The sequence below is a fragment of the Amblyomma americanum genome, chromosome 1, assembly GCF_052857255.1.
Source record: "Amblyomma americanum isolate KBUSLIRL-KWMA chromosome 1, ASM5285725v1, whole genome shotgun sequence".
NCBI lineage: Eukaryota > Metazoa > Arthropoda > Arachnida > Ixodida > Ixodidae > Amblyomma > Amblyomma americanum.
In genome coordinates, this window is record NC_135497.1 from 327,230,267 (window position 1) to 327,245,887 (window position 15,621).

Below are 15,621 nucleotides of genomic sequence, written 5' to 3' on the forward strand. Positions count from 1 at the left end.
ATTAAACGCTGTCCATGCACTAACACCAAGCATTTTGCTGAGAAATGCACATGTTTTATTCACAGTATGTCCCAAGTCTCTATCTTGCCAGAACTGTAGCAATTAAAGATTGTTTCTCATTGCATTACGAGAAAAAAAACTCCACTTGTTTGCTTCTTAGTCAAGTCCCTTAGGTGTACAGCAGACATGTTCAACAAAGGAAGATTGTCACCATGCTGGGATCTATGATGAAAGATCAAACGCATTTTACATAGCACCTACTTTGACACAGACGCATGAAAACTATAGCCCATGCTCATTGCATTGGCTGCGCCGCCTGATGGCCAGGCCGCGAAGCGTGAGCGGGTCGTGTCTGCTGCTCTCCCTGTCCGTTTCAGCGCGCTGTTGTGATAAGCTTGTGTTTTGATATTACATAGTGTGGAGTATTGATTTGTCGCGAATATATTTAAATGTAAGTCTTCAGTGACGTAAAGGGTCGTACTTCTGCGTAGCTGGCTGCTCGAAAACTTTTAAAATTTTCCAGGAACATGTCCTTGTGTCCCCTCCGTGCCTTCGCTTGTCAGCGGTTTTTTCAGCAGCGCAGGGGACAAAGGACGTGACAAGTGCACAGACACGGCGCTGAACTTACAACAGGTTTATTGAGGTGATTTTCACTACCTAAATACAGTGGCAACCAATCTCAAATGAAAAGACAGATACACAGAACAGATTGACGAAAATGACAATTCCTGAGCACAGGTCTACAGTGGCACAAGACCAGCTGCGCACGTTTTTCTATTCTCATCAAGGAAACGTAGTACTTTATCAGACAGAGCTATTGAGGCAACGCTTACGCATTCATCTTTGAATTTATGGATTTCATGAGCTTCAATGATTTGACGAGTGATTTTGCCTCTACAGAGAATGGCTCTTCCTGAGAGCACACAGCGGCACATCTTCAGCTCATGGTGCACTTGAATGGCGGCGGTGGACCTCAGACGGCAGACAGGACTACGGAATTCTTATGGCAGTGCGCGCTGCCGCAGCTTCGAGCCATCACTAAGAAGATGCACAGTCCGGTCCACACCTATGGTGAAGTGTCCTTGCCGGAACAAGTACAAGACGTCCTTAGACGAGGACCAAAGTTCGCCGTGGAACCCAGGCAATCGGCATCGGAACTTCTTGCGATGGTGAGATAAGTTTCCAGCCTAGCAGCGGCTCCTGAAGTGGACCGATGTGTTTCAGATGGAGTGGACATTTTGGCAAAGTGTAGACCTACCAGGTGTAGAATTCCAATGAAATTCACCGTTTCGTTTTTAAAGAACAACTCGCTGACCCTATTACAGGCTGATAAAGAGGGAGGTTTTGCTGTGATGCCAAAAGCGCTCTACTTATCGAAGGCAGAAAATGCTATCAGTTCAACTTTCCGGCAGAGAAGCGATGTCGCTCTAAGTAAAGTGAAAGCCCGAGCACGGAAAATGTGTGCACAAATGAATTTGGAATCCCTAGCCAAGTGTATAGAGAAAAGCAAGGGGTCCTGCTTAAAGATATTCTTCACAGCCAAAACTCACAAGCTGGACTGCCCACTTCGAGCAATAGTCTCCGAGGATGGCACATGACAAAAGTCTGTCGCGTTATTTCTTGCAAGACAAGCTGAACCTCTTAACCATTGACGACCCTTTTCAGGTGAAGAGTTCTAACCAAGTAATCGCTTTCTTGCAACAAAACCCAGGGAAAGGCTTTTCGGCCTGCTCTATCGATATAAAAGATTTATATTATTCCCTTCCGCAAAAGAAACTGCTGGCAAGCGTTGAAGAATGCAATTGATTCCTTTGGTGTGGTAGCTTTCCAGATTTCTGCAGGCATCAGCAATAGCAACTTCTTGGAACTCCTTACTTTTTACCTTAACTCCACATTTTTCACCTGGAATTAATCTGTTTACCTCCAGAGCAATGGCGTCGGCATTGGTTCATGCATAGCTCCGATACTGGGCGACATTTATCTCGCGCACCATGAGAAGCTCCTTGATAGTCAACTCGACGAAAGCGTGGCTCGTGTTTTTAGGTTTGTAGATGATTTTTTAGTTTTGATGACATGTGCAGTTACTGACGCAGGGGCCTCGGTCTCGAAAGATTTATCAATTTTTCACACCTGTCTTGACCCTCTTGTTTTGACGCATGAAACGCCTTCTGAAGGAAAGTTACGTTTTTTAGATCTTGCCATGTTCCTCAAGAATAGCCATGTGTGCTGGCGTTACGAGCCACGATGCCAGAAGCCCCTCACGCCTTTCGCTTCTGCACATTCTAAGCTTGTAAAGCGCGGCATCGCAAAGTTGCGTTTAAGAAATGCCCTAGAAAAATCATGCCATCATGCGATGCAAGACAGCTATCAAAATCAGGTGGTACGCTTACAAGCAGCAGGATACCCTTCCGACCTTCTGATTGCAATATCAGAGAGCCTGCTAAGAGAAATCATTAATTCAGGCCGCAGAGATTCCACTGAAAGGCCCAAGGAAGAAAAAAGAAAGTATGTGGTTATTCCTTATCTCCGGCGCCAAACATGGCTCACGGGCGGTCGCGGAGACTGCTTTCTCGTCGTAGTCACGTTACTCAAATCGGCGGCCGGACGGCTCGGCGTTGTGTGCCGCTACCGCTGCCCATGCTGGCGATATATACTGATCGATCGCGGGTGCGGTCAGCGCCGTAATGGTTGCCCGCTTCCTTGTGCACATCGAATTTTCCTTTGCAAACATAATCGGCCGCAGCAGCAGCGGACTTACGAATGCCGGATACATATAAATTGAGTTTGGACCCCCCCCCCCCCCCCCCGGGCACGTACCGGAGTTTCGGTTACGACTTATTATGCCACACACTGCACTTTTACTTAATGGAAAGAAATAATTATTGCTGTTCCTTCTGATAATTTCCAGAAAATTGTAGTTCTACTTTACCACTGTTTCCTCGCATGCTTATGCTTTTTCATTGCGAACTACTGAGAACTTATGTGACAGTCTTCAAAATTTAAAGTAGCAGTGCTTCACATGGCTCCACGATTCCAGGCAGGCAGCCACTTCACCGAACAGAGAATGTAGCACTGCTAGAAAAACAGTTATAAGCTGCTGTCGTACAGTCTATGACTGCTGTTAAACGCGATAAGGAGCACCAACCTAAGATCGAGTTCCGCGCGCGAGTCAGCCCGACGACGACTAGGGTCGGGGTATATTACTGTTGTAAGGCGTGTCAGTTCTGACTTTGAGCAATACGGCACGAGCACGGCGTTGCGGCGGCCGAGCCAAACATTCTTCAACAGCAAAGGGATGTCAGTTAATTCTGATTCGGGCAATGCGGCACGAGCACGGCGTTGTGCTTTTCAGCGCAACTGTCACGAATCTCGCTGCCAGCAATTCGGGTACCCCCGTAAAAGCGGAAAAGAATTGCCACCGCACATCGCTTTATTTACAGATTGCAACGCCAGCAGTAGCTCACGACTGCGCGCCAAGCAGTAGTACGTCCGGCCGCCGATTTTAATCGAGTAGTCGCGGCGGCCGGCGACAGAGCCGAGCATTCTTCGAGCGCGCGCCGCCGCCACCGCCGCTGAGGGCGCTAAGGTCGCGTCGTGTGCATACCTTTTCCGGTTCAAGATCACGACGTCGTGCGCACAGACCGAGTCGTTTGCAAATGTGACAGGTCGCCCACCTTTCGATGTAAGCGCGCTTTTAAAGTATGTCACCACATTTGAAAAGGCGTTTTTTTGTAAAAATGACATTTTTTCTTTTTTAGATTTAGAGAGACCCCAGACATTCAAAAATATTTTGCAGCAAGAATCATGTTCGTATCTTATTTAGTTCAAAAGTTATAGCTACCTTTCGAATAGGTGGTGAACAGTTCCGAAACCGAAACTGATGTGGTTTGGAAACAGTAATTGATAACTCACCGATAATCAACGGCGTATATTGAAACTTTTTTATTATGTTTTAGTCTGATATGTAAAAGATTATTAAAGGCAATTTGTAAGGCTTCGTTTTTTTTAAACTTTTCTTTAAATTTCCGCAAGGGGGATGCATGACGCGACACAAGCGTTTGTGGGTCGGTAGGCTGGAAACGCTGATAGGTCAAAAAAATGTAACGTCATGTTCACGTATTTTTAATGGCGTCATGTCCGGTTGGGGACAGACACATTTTCTTTAGGTTTTTCTCGGAATTCCCCACGTTTCTCCAACGCGCGCGGGATAAAAAAAAAGCGCATCTTGCACGTGTGCACGTGTCTCTAGTTAAGCTAACTGCGCCGCTGATTCCGCATTGAATATTCCTGCCGAAGAGGCTCCAAGGAAGTCTGCCCTGTCTGCGTTTGATTCTGTTTATTTGTTTACTCGTTTTGGCCAGCGGCACGCGAGTACACGCATCTATAATTCTTATCTGTTCCGCGAATCCGCCACCGTCTGTTTCTGTACTACCCGCCGCTCTGCCTTGAGGGCGCCTATTCTCCCCTACTGCTCCTCGTTTTCCTTTCTTTTTTATTTCTCTTTTTTTCTGCCCGCTCCCCGCGGCTGCTCGGTGGACAGGGGGCGACAGCGCGTTTTCCTTTTTCTCTTTATTTCTCATTCTCCTTTGAAAAACGCCCTCCTTCGAGCAAACAAACAGATCACACAAGAGACGAACAGCGAGCGACCAGACTCCTCTCTTCGACTGAGGGAAAGGAGGAGGGTGGTCAAAGGAACAGCAAAAAAAAAAAGGGGGGGGGGGGAATAGAAAGCAGAGGTTAGAGACAGGGGGGGCGGAAGGGGTGAATTGTCCGCAAGGAAAATGGGGGGGGGGGTCGCCAAGAATTAATATGGGGGAAGCTTCCTTCGGCGGAAGCGAGAGGTTCGAACACGAGGAAAGAAAATATTATAAACAAGAAAACAGCAAGAAAAGAACAAAGGAACGGAAAACAACACTGAGCGCATATGCCTCAGAGCGCGATGCGCTCCCCGCGGGTGCGGCTGTTAACAGTTAAAATGTAAGTTACGGCGGCGGTGCGCCCGGCCAAACGCACCGCAGAAACCCGATCCCGCAGCCCGGCGCCGCAAAGCGCAAATGTCTCCGCGCTGCCTCGCGTCAGAAGGGCGCCTCCGCCCCGCGTTCCGTCGCGGAGACAAAAAGAGGGCTCCTTCCTAGAAACTGAGAGAGAGAGGAGAGTAACAGATTGAAAATGGGGAACGAAGGCGCGAAATCGCCCAAGTGTCCGTTATTGTAATGGGTTACTGTCCTATAGGGAGCATCGGCGCTCTACTATCTGCAAAATAGGAAAAAAGAAATAAAGAAAAATAAATTATATAAAAATATAAAAAGTTGAGGGGCAATAGGCAATATGCTTTGCTCTCAGAACTGTTTTCTCTGGTCATAAGCAAGAAAGATTGGCAGGGGGAGGAGAAGGGCGGCATGTGGAAGCAAGCACGCAAATTGGCATGACCGCAGGCGATGCAGTCGGGGTGCTGTGAATTTCAGTAGGGCTAGGACTATGATCTCTGAAGTGTGGAGGGAGTACCAGGGTTTTCATTTATACCGGCCTGCACAGTATTAAACTGATATATAAAGTATGATTCTCGTTGCTCACGCTCACGGGTATTTTGGAAGCCGCTGTGTAGCAGCGTAACTTTTAGTTTGTGAAACTCGTGACCTTCCTGGGAAAGTTGTTTCGACAAGGGGGAGGAGAGGAAGAGATCTGGTGTTCGCGCGGTGGTTGTTGAATCTAATTCGGAAGGAATTCTCGGTTTGGCCAATGTATTGCATCTGACAATCGCCGCACTCGAGCATACCACGTTACTACTGTTACAATTCAAGTTTTCACGGGCGGAGTGTGTGCTTTGAGCTAGTCTTGTTGTCCGCATATGCTGGCAAACTTGACATTGATGCTTCCTGCAAGGTAGGCAACCAACAGGTTTTCCTTTATAGACAGTAGAGGGAACTACATAATCATGTGTGTTTTTTTGGTAGCCTGTAGGTAACGTGTGGAACTGTTGGAAAAATTTTTGACAGTCTATCGTTTTGTTCGATTATTTTGAAATGTTTTTTTTTAGAATTTTGTTGACATTAGGTGGGTTGCTTGCGAAGGTTAAGACGAGATTAGAGCGGTGTTATTTGCGGTTGCTGATGGGGTATCCCCAAACATTTCGTTACGTCTTTTTGCTTCCGCTTTCCTAATGGCATCATCAAAAATAGAGGCCGCGGATAGCATTGATCCCTCAGAACCTCCCGCATACGGTTAGACTTTTCTTTGAAGTCTTCTGGTCGTGAGCAGATCCGTTAGAATCTGATGGCTTGGGAATATGGAATAGAACTTTTGCAGTGGCGTGGGTGGCAGCTCTTGTAATGAAGGTACTGTTGCCTATCCGTGGGCTTTCTATAGACACTGGTGATTAAGCTACCCTTCTACACTCGAACTGAGACGTCCAAGAAATTAATTTGATCGGTGGAGTAAATGTGTGTGAAACAGAGGTTTGGATGTATGTCGTTAAATGCTGAAATAAACTGGATGAATTGGCCCTCGGTTTTCGTCCATACCATGAATATGTCGTCTAGGAAGCGTTTGTAAAAAGCCGGTTTTGTTGGGTATGAGCGGATAAACTCTGATTCAATGCTATGCATATATATGTTGGCATAGTTTGACGCCATTTTCGTTCCAATAGTGGTACCACTCGTTTTGTAGGTAAAAGGAGTTGTAGAACTTTCGAAAGAGTTGAGTTTGAGGACCAGATTAGTAAGTGCAGCGATGGTACTTTGGCTAGGAGCATCAGCGCTTGTGTGTTTTCCATAGGATGCGACCAGAGCTCGGATGCCATCATCATGCGGTATGCTGGTGTACAGAGACACTACATCAAGGGTAACTAATGTGTGTGTGTGTGTGTGTGTGTGTGTGTGTGTGTGTGTGTGTGTGTGTGTGTGTGTGTGTGTGTGTGTGTGTGTGTGTGTGTGTGTGTGTGTGTGTGTGTGTGTGTGTGTGTGTGTGTGTGTGTGTGTGTTTGTGTGTGTGTGTGTGTGTGTGTGTGTGTGTGTGTGTGTGTGTGTGTGTGTGTGTGTGTGTGTGTGTGTGTGTGTGTGTGTGTGTGTGTGTGTGTGTGTGTGTGTGTGTGTGTGTGTGTGTGTGTGTGTGTGTGTGTGTGTGTGTGTGTGTGTGTGTGTGTGTGTGTGTGTGTGTGTGTGTGTGTGTGTGTGTTAGACAGATTTATTTTGAGCCGACGTTTCGGACAGAGCCTGTCCTTTCTCAAGACTGAAGTTACAGCGATCTTCCTCCCCTTCATAAGGAGTTGGAATTAGCACACATGTCCGCCACATGAACAGAGCAACAAACAATCAGATGCTGAAAAGAAGATGGGCACAATAGAGAAATACTAGAAAAGGAAGAAAGAGAAATGAAGAGAGAGAGAAAAACGCGCTGTCTCCCCCTGTTCCCCGAGCAGTCGCGGGGAGCGGCAGGAATTGTCGAAGTCGCAATTCTTCGCAAGTTCGCGTAACTGAGCAATATAAACCTCTGACAGGCTCACCAGGGTTCTGTAAACATATCTTGAACCGCGGTGGCATTCTGTCGTGGCTCAGAACAGACGGTCGCAAGTACTGAGCGCGGTTTGAAACGCATCTTCGCCTTTCGTAACTTCACTTAATTGAGGCCTCCTTCGTTTTAAAATTGCGCTCGTGGTGGAAGGCGTTCCGGAACGGCGCTGACCTTCGACGCCGCGCGAATGCAGGAGCATAGCTTTGCGCCGGGATGCAGCAAACTCAGGAGCCAGACGCCTCTAAGTAAGTAGAAAACAGTGCCTTTCACTGGTTCCATAGTATTGGTGGTCGGCCCGGGGTTCCCAGGAATGTACGAGGGGGCGTAAGATCCCGTGAAACACAGTAAAGGTTTACCTTGTCGGCACGTTATTGTAATGTAAATGCAAGATCGAACGACACACCGGAGCGAATGATGTCATGCTGACGCCAAGTTTCCGCCAACCCCCCGCCCCCCCTCTCTACTTTTCCTGCGTCACGTGTACGTGGTGTCAAGCAACATGCATGTGACTGAAACTGAAACTCTGAAGAAGAGAAACTGAAAGTAAGAGAACTGAAACTGAAAATAAGAGAAGAGAAACTGAAACTGCCGCACAGTTCATTACCTGATCGACACAACGGTATCACGTATTACTTAACGTCTTCATAAAACCGCTGTTTGTTCTTCTATAGGATTAGCAGCATTAGTATATGTTTGTTATTAATGACACCCAAGTAATGAACATGATTTACCAACTTAAGTAGTGTTGGTTCTGGTGTAACGCACGAATAATTTACAGGCATGCCTTTGTGTATACGTCAGAAATTAAATTGTGAAGCAAGCCTTGAAACTGCCTGTGCATTTCTCATAAAAAAAGGAAAAAAGTGTCTTGCTTTCATAGCATGCGTGTCATCTATATCAGATGTGATTGTAATCTTGAGCTATAACTTGAAATGATCCGTGCTAGCTGCCATCAAAAATCACTTTTTTAATTGTTCAACAAACCTCATAACTCATTTCTGTCACGAAAGGAATGAAATGCTTCACTTCTGTCTCATTGCTTTGGTACAGTCATGGTTCATTATGCAATGTAAAATCTGATTTTGCAATATTTTTGTTACTTGTTGCACGGTCTGTTCCTGAAATTCAGCACATCCACCAGTGTAGCGTTCCCGCGTCATTTTCATTTTTGTTAATTGAGTACAGATGAATAGCCACCGGATTCTTGGCCGATCGCCCAGTGTGGGTATGTGCCATCTTTTGATAGGCTAACAATATCAACAACATTCGTCTTTCACTTTCAATCATATATGTGCTGCACTATACTTTTTCTTCTACTTTGTATTGATTCCATCTCTAATGATGTCAGAGTTTAAAGGCAAATCCTCAATGCTTGCAGATATTTACTATGTGCCCAATTTTTGTTATTGCGACAATGATGGCACAATATGTAATGAAGAAGTTAATATATATTTCACCACTTAAGTTCGCAAAAAGACTATGAGAGAGAAAGGGCAAATCACTCACAGCCAAAGTACCTTTCACATACTTCTAAGCTGTGCAGATAAAACGACTAAAAAGGTAATTTTCCCTAAAGTCATTCCATACTACGGCCGGCTTTCAGGCTAATTGTGAGAAATGTCTGTATAAGCATGGGGAAAGGGTTGAGCCGGAATGCTGTCATGATTCAAGGAAGAAAAAGACAGTAGGCATGGGAGGCACTGGGGAGAAGAAGAAGAAGAAGAGGCACTGGTCACGCTATCACCTTCCGCAAGTTAGGTTCACGCAAGCTCCGCTGCAGGTTGATCTGATCTCCTTGCAACGAGTTGCTGATACGCAGGCTGACCCCGTCTTCTATTACGGCCATATCTACCCGTCCCATGCGAAACATATGCCCGCAAATATCATAAATGGTCTTCTGTCTGAACACCTACACAATTTTTCTCATCATACTGTTCTCTCCACTGATGCCTCCGGCAGCTGTGAGAAGGCGGCGATTGGGATATATTCGCAGGATCTGGCTTGGAGCTATTGCGTTCGTATCCCTGATTATACTTCTATATTCTTCGTAGAGTTTTTGGCTATTGGTTTGGTTCTTCTCAAAATTCCCAGACATGTAGCACGGGTTCTTATTCTTGCAGACTGCCTTTCAGTTTTAGACTCTCTCCAAAACTCCGGAAAATCTTTATTAAATCGGCCGCTTAGGCTTTTGTTCCGTGAACAGTGCGTGAGATACGCTTTTTCCGGGTACCTGCAGGCATTCGGGTGTCTATTTAAACGAGGTGGCTGATTTATTGGCAAGGTCAGCTCTCAGCGCTCCTGTAATCTATCCCGTCCCTCACCTCATTCTGTTGGAACCTTCACGTTTCCAGTGGTTCCAACATATTTCAGCCAGCTTGAGTGATCCGTTGCTCAATACCGTGGATTTTCGCCACTTAAAGTAATCATGGGATGCCCGGTAGTGTAAATCAAGGCGTTTTGAGGTGTCAATGACGCTTCTGCGATGCAGAATCCCTCACTTAAATTTGTACTTACGCAGATACGGGTTCCCTGCGATAAACCTTTGTGTCTTATGTGGGCCAGTTGAAACATTAGACCATTTTCTCCCCACTTGCCGGCGGTTGTTCAAGGAAAGCAGTATTTGCAGGTTCAACTTTCAAGGTTAGGACTCCCTCTGTCTCTTACAGTTCTTCTCTCGTTCGGTGCGAGCTCAAAGGGATTCCCGTTAAGTAGTGTTTGTGGCTACCTTCATTACATAAGTGCGACTGATTGGTTACCTTGTTAGCTGTATACAAAATTCTGTCGCATGTCCAAAATGCTTGATTCTATTCTTGGTAATTCATATTTCTTAAATTTAATTGAATTTTCCTATCTTTATCTTGATTCAGTCTTCTACGCCGCCGCCTCACGTCTATTTTTTTCCCGTGCAAATACTTCATTGGCAAATCTTCACTGTACCTTGGCCAATCACCCCGCGTGGGTATGTGCCATATTTACTGAGGTGAAGAAGAAGAAGAAGAGTGTGGACTACAAACACTATCTGTACTTGTGCTTTGTGTGTTCTGTTTTTTTTGTCTGTTTGCATTGTAAGCCATTACTAGGTGGAAAGGCATGCACGTAATGGGCATACCCTGTGCACATGAATGCGGAAAGCTGGCCATGGTTGTCCAAGCATTGCCGACAAAGCAACGGGACCTTCAAGAAACAGGATAGGGTTGTGACCACTCACATGCAATGATTTTCATACAAATTGAAAATGTGGCAAGTTACAGCGGTCCCGTGGTTATATTGTTGCAAAACAAGCCAGCTCATTTAGGTGGAAACATTTTTAGAGGCTGCCAAAAAGGAACATGTCAAAAAGTTACACATAGCATCCTGTTTCATTGATGATGTTTATATGTGTGGTAAACGATATGAACAAACATCTCTGTGTTAACTGCTCTGCAATCAACGCACTCTCATGCAGTACATACACAGTCACAGTCCAGTGATTGCAGAGCGGTCTGCAACCAGTAACTTGCAACTATACTATGCAGCAAGCTTCTTTGCACGGTATTTGTTACATTTATTGAACGATGAGATGGAATTGGTATGGCTATTTCTACACAGTGCATTTTCTAAAGACTCCTTTCTGCCGTACTGTACTTTTTACCCAAAAAGCTTCCTACAGACTCATCTAAATTGCTACGTATAAAGATGTTTGTAGCAGGTGTGTGAGCCCGAACAAAAAAAAATGCTTTAATTTTTCTTAATTCTTCAGTATTCCTGATTATCACGACATGGGCATTTATATGTTGGTACAACTTTTTTCAGGCATCACAACTGATGCACCGATGTGTTTGGTACTAATTCATCTTCAGACCTTTCATGTCTGTTGGGTCAAAAAAAAAACAACGAAATAATAGCTGGCGGCATTAGTTTTCACTGAGATAACTAGCATCACACCGCATGGTCTTGAAATTCCTCTAGCTGTCTGTAATTGGCTTCATTGTATAACTTCATACTTGTTTCATTTAAACTCTGCACACTGATCTTTTCACCGCACATGGCGACATGGCACGCGGAGCCCCGTGGGAATGGGCGAGGAGGTTTCAGACGTCGGCTGCTACTTCCCTGGAATCCAAACACAGCTATAGGCACCTGCAAGTCACGGTCAATTTCGGAAAGGCAGCTTTGTCCGCTTCCTTTCGTCGTTTTGTCCATCTTGCGTCGCGTGTCGCGGCGAACCCGACAAAGGGGAGGCCAGCAACCCCCCTTCCATTCCCCCTTCCCTCCTGAAGCAGAGTAAAGATCCCGCATATAGTTTCCTAGAGACGTCCTTTTTTCCCTGGTGTCAACGAGGGGTCAAACGACAGGCCCAAGCAGTGTGAGGCAACGTTCTCTGTTCATTCTAGAGAGCAAGCTTACACTGCAAAATAAAGCCTTGTCTTTCTCTTCCAAATGCAATTTCATTTCATTTTTACAGAATGCAAGTTACATCCTAGAGAGATGCAAGGGCTAAAAGCTGCTAAAAAGCAGCTTGACTGCTCCCAAGTGCCTCTGAAATGGCAGTACACAACAAACGCACTTCAAGCAAAAAAAAAAATGTTTACGTGCTCTTAAGGCAGCGCTATCCACGTTCTTTTATTGATGACGCCGTAAGCAGAGCTTCAAATCTGAACCGTAGTCAAATACTCCAGGGGCGCCGAAGAGATAATCGAAATGATTACACTACAAACCTTATTCTCACATTTAACAGTAACGCACCGAACATAAACAGAATTCTTAATAAGCACATTAATATTCTCCAGCAAAGTCAACGACTATCGAAAATATTTACATGCGCACCCCGCGTGATTTACAGGCATGCCAAAAACATTTAGAACCATCTAGTCCACTCCAAGGAACACAAAACCCCAAAATATGGATGCCAGCCCTGTGGTAAAGGTCGCTGCAAGGTTTGCAAACACATGAAGACTACGTGCTCCGCAACTAGTACGAGGTCAGTTTTCCAGCATTCAATCAACGGCAAGTTTGACTGCGACTCATTAAACATTATTTACCTCCTTTAATGCACCGTGTGTAACCAGCAATACATAGAACAGACAAACACTGCATTCCGCATTCGATTTAACAATCACTGCGCACACACCAAGTCTCTCTCAAATTTTCCCCTATCCAAGCATTTAAACTCAGAAGGACACCCATTTGACCAACTAAAAGTAACAATTATTCAAGGGGGCTTCAAAAACAAGCGAGAACGTGAACAACGTGAATTCTATTTTATCCACATGTTTAATACTATTCAAGAATGTCTTAATGAAAAGCCTGGTATCCTTTATTTTATTCACAACCTCCAAACAAAATAATACTACACCTCTCGTTAATTGGCTAACTCTGATATACCCTTTATAACTCCTAGTGTATATCCCAGGCAATCATACCCCTCCTTAGTTACACTATCCTGTCTCGTGCAGTATTGATAAGCTTTGACGTTATTTCCTTACTTTTTTTCGATAATTTCAAATCTTTGTACACAGCTAGCCCAGCCCTCCACCCCTACAAACAAGTATTCCCGACGAAGTAGGTTCAACGAGCCGCCCAGGGAGGGGGGTGCACCGTTCATTGAAACCCAGACCCCCTGAGTAAGTTCTTACACATGTGCTCGTTAACGTAGCCCACTCCTTCCTTAACGTTCTAGCCCTCGGCTCACCGGAAATTAGTGAGACCCCCAAAAGGCGCCTGGTTTGGCCTGTTCGTCGCTGCCAGTGTCATTTGCGCAGCGGCGCCTCTTTGGCCACGCATCTGCAGCGGCGCCCATCTTTGTGTTTGTGCATTTTGTTTGTGTCTTGTTTGCACGTTTTGCTTTCGTACGCCTGTGGTTGCCGCGCTGCCCATGTCCCCCGCACCGCCTTCCTCTCCGTTTCTCTCGTTTCGCCATCTCCTTTTTTTACCCCATCCTTCCTGACTATAATAGTCCCCCCCTTTTTTTCTTTTCTTTCTATTTTTTTGCTTCCTCCCTCAATTTTGTCCCTGTCTGCTCCCTGCCCCCTATCTTTATTTTTTTTACTTTTTTGTTCAATTTTTTTTAACTGTTGTTGCTATTTGCTTGTTACACTCCTTCTGCCCTCCTCTGCAGCTCACAAACTTAAAACGTCCATTTGTTTTGGGTGGGGGGGGGGAAAGAAAATGGCGCAGTATATGTCTCATATATCGTTGGACACCTGGACCGCGCCGTAAGGGAACGAATAAAGGAGGGACTGAAAGAAGAAAGGAATAGGTGCCGTAGTGAAGGGCTCTGGAATAATTTCGACCACCTGGGGATCTTTAACGTGCACTGACATCGTACAGCACACGGGCGCGTTAGCGTTTTTCCTCCATAAAAACGCAGCCGCCGCGGTCGGGTTCGAACCCGGGAACTCCGGATCAGTAGTCGAGCGCCCTAACCACTGAGCCACCGCGGCGGGTCCCCAACAGCCAATTTTCAATTTTCATGGATTGGATTGTAAAACATTTATTGCGTCGAAAATAGATTGCAGGAGACATACTAGATGGCCGCTAGCCCATGGCTAGCGGCGACTTCATTGGCTCGCTGGAATGTCCATACTTGAATCTTGGGATCCGACCTCACCAGCGCGGCGTCCCACCGCTCGGGAGAAGGGAGCTGTATCAACTCCGCCTGAAGCGTATCATTTGCGCCGTTTCACAGAATGTGGTCGTATTTGGCCCTTTCACCACATTTATGGCAGTTTGGGTCGTACTGGTCGGGGGTCCTTGAGGGGAAGCACTGCCGGATTCAGAAGGGAGCGTGTTTGCAGTCGGCGCCAGGTAACTTCCTGCGCTTTTGTGAACAACTTGTGGGGAGGGGCATAAGCGCGCCTCTCCAGTGTAAAGTGATGGGTGATGTCATGAAATGAGATAAAGCTGTCCCTCGTAAAATTCGGGTCGGAGGGCGCGCTCACTGCCCTAATGCGAGAGCCCACCCTCTTCGATGACAATCTTGCCACCTCTCTCGGCGAAGGAATGGGACAAGCTCTTGGCAAGTTCAAGAAAACAGCGCAGCTGGCCACCATCACGCGAGCTCAAGAGGCCGCCCCCGACTGGAGGCCACACTGCCTCGCACCAGCCCCAACTAATCCAGGCTTCCATTTTGTGGCAATAAAGTTGCAACCATCACCTTATTGTAGCAGAACACTACAGCGGTACCAGCGCTCCTATTTTCGAACGGGCGCTGGTTTGAAAGCGGATTGTTCCACCGAGAAGCGAGACAATTACATCGCCGTTTCCTTTTTTCAAAACCAATTTTTCATAGCCCAGCGCTGCGGCATCAGGTCTCAGCGCTTTGCGAACTACACGACATTCGATCAGAAGCGCTCATGAAGAGTGTGGCGGCAGCACAACGCTGCAGTAACGGAGTTCCATTATCATCTAGCGTTCCTAACATCAAAAAAAGGAAGAAAACATTGTTTGGTTTGGTTTGAGGGGTTCAACGTCCCAAAACAACTCAGACAATGAGAGACACCGTAGTGAAGGGCTCCGGAAATTTCGACCACCTGGGGTTATTTAGCGTGCTCTGAGATCGCACAGTACACGGGCATCTAGAATTTCGCCTCCATTGAAATTCGACCGCCGCGGCCGGGATCAAACCCGTGTCTGTCGGGTCAGCAGCCGAGCGCCGTAACCACTGGGCCACCGCGGCGGCTAAACGTTGTCACGTGGCGCTTCCTTTCCTTGATGCTGGCGTTGCTGTGGTAGGCAGCAGTGTTCGACCCAGCATAGCCTCTTTCCCGAACACGAGGTGCCGACAAGCGTTTAAGCTAAATATTTAAACTACACTTGCCGTTCGCGCTCATCAAGCGAAACGTGGCGACTGCATTGCCATTCTACTCGGCGCTTTGCCTGAATTTGATAGCCAGCATTAAACGCAGGTTCAAGTCAAACGTGGCCATCGTATAGGGGGGTACTGCAGTAACTTCGAACACACAGGGTTCTTTAAATAATTTCGCGTATACATCGAAACGGGGCCGTCGTTGTCAGGCTTTGTTCCCACGTCCTCTGGCTAAGGCACCTAACGCCTAATCACGAAGACACGCTCGGCACCATTCTTACATGAGCGCTGTGACGCGTGCTGTCGCTATCTTGCAAACGCCACAC

The 15,621-nt window shown here is 46.4% G+C and overlaps 1 protein-coding gene across 1 annotated transcript in view; it reads left to right on the forward strand.

Moving 5' to 3' along the window:
• Positions 1 to 903: 903 nt before the first annotated feature.
• Positions 904 to 15,621, forward strand: part of LOC144115469 (protein argonaute-2-like) — a 103,752-nt gene continuing 89,034 nt past the window's right edge. The window contains exon 1 of the mRNA XM_077649869.1: positions 904 to 1,169. Coding sequence (XP_077505995.1) covers positions 945 to 1,169 — 225 coding nt within the window. The 5' untranslated portion in view covers positions 904 to 944. The remainder of the gene's footprint in view (positions 1,170 to 15,621) is intronic.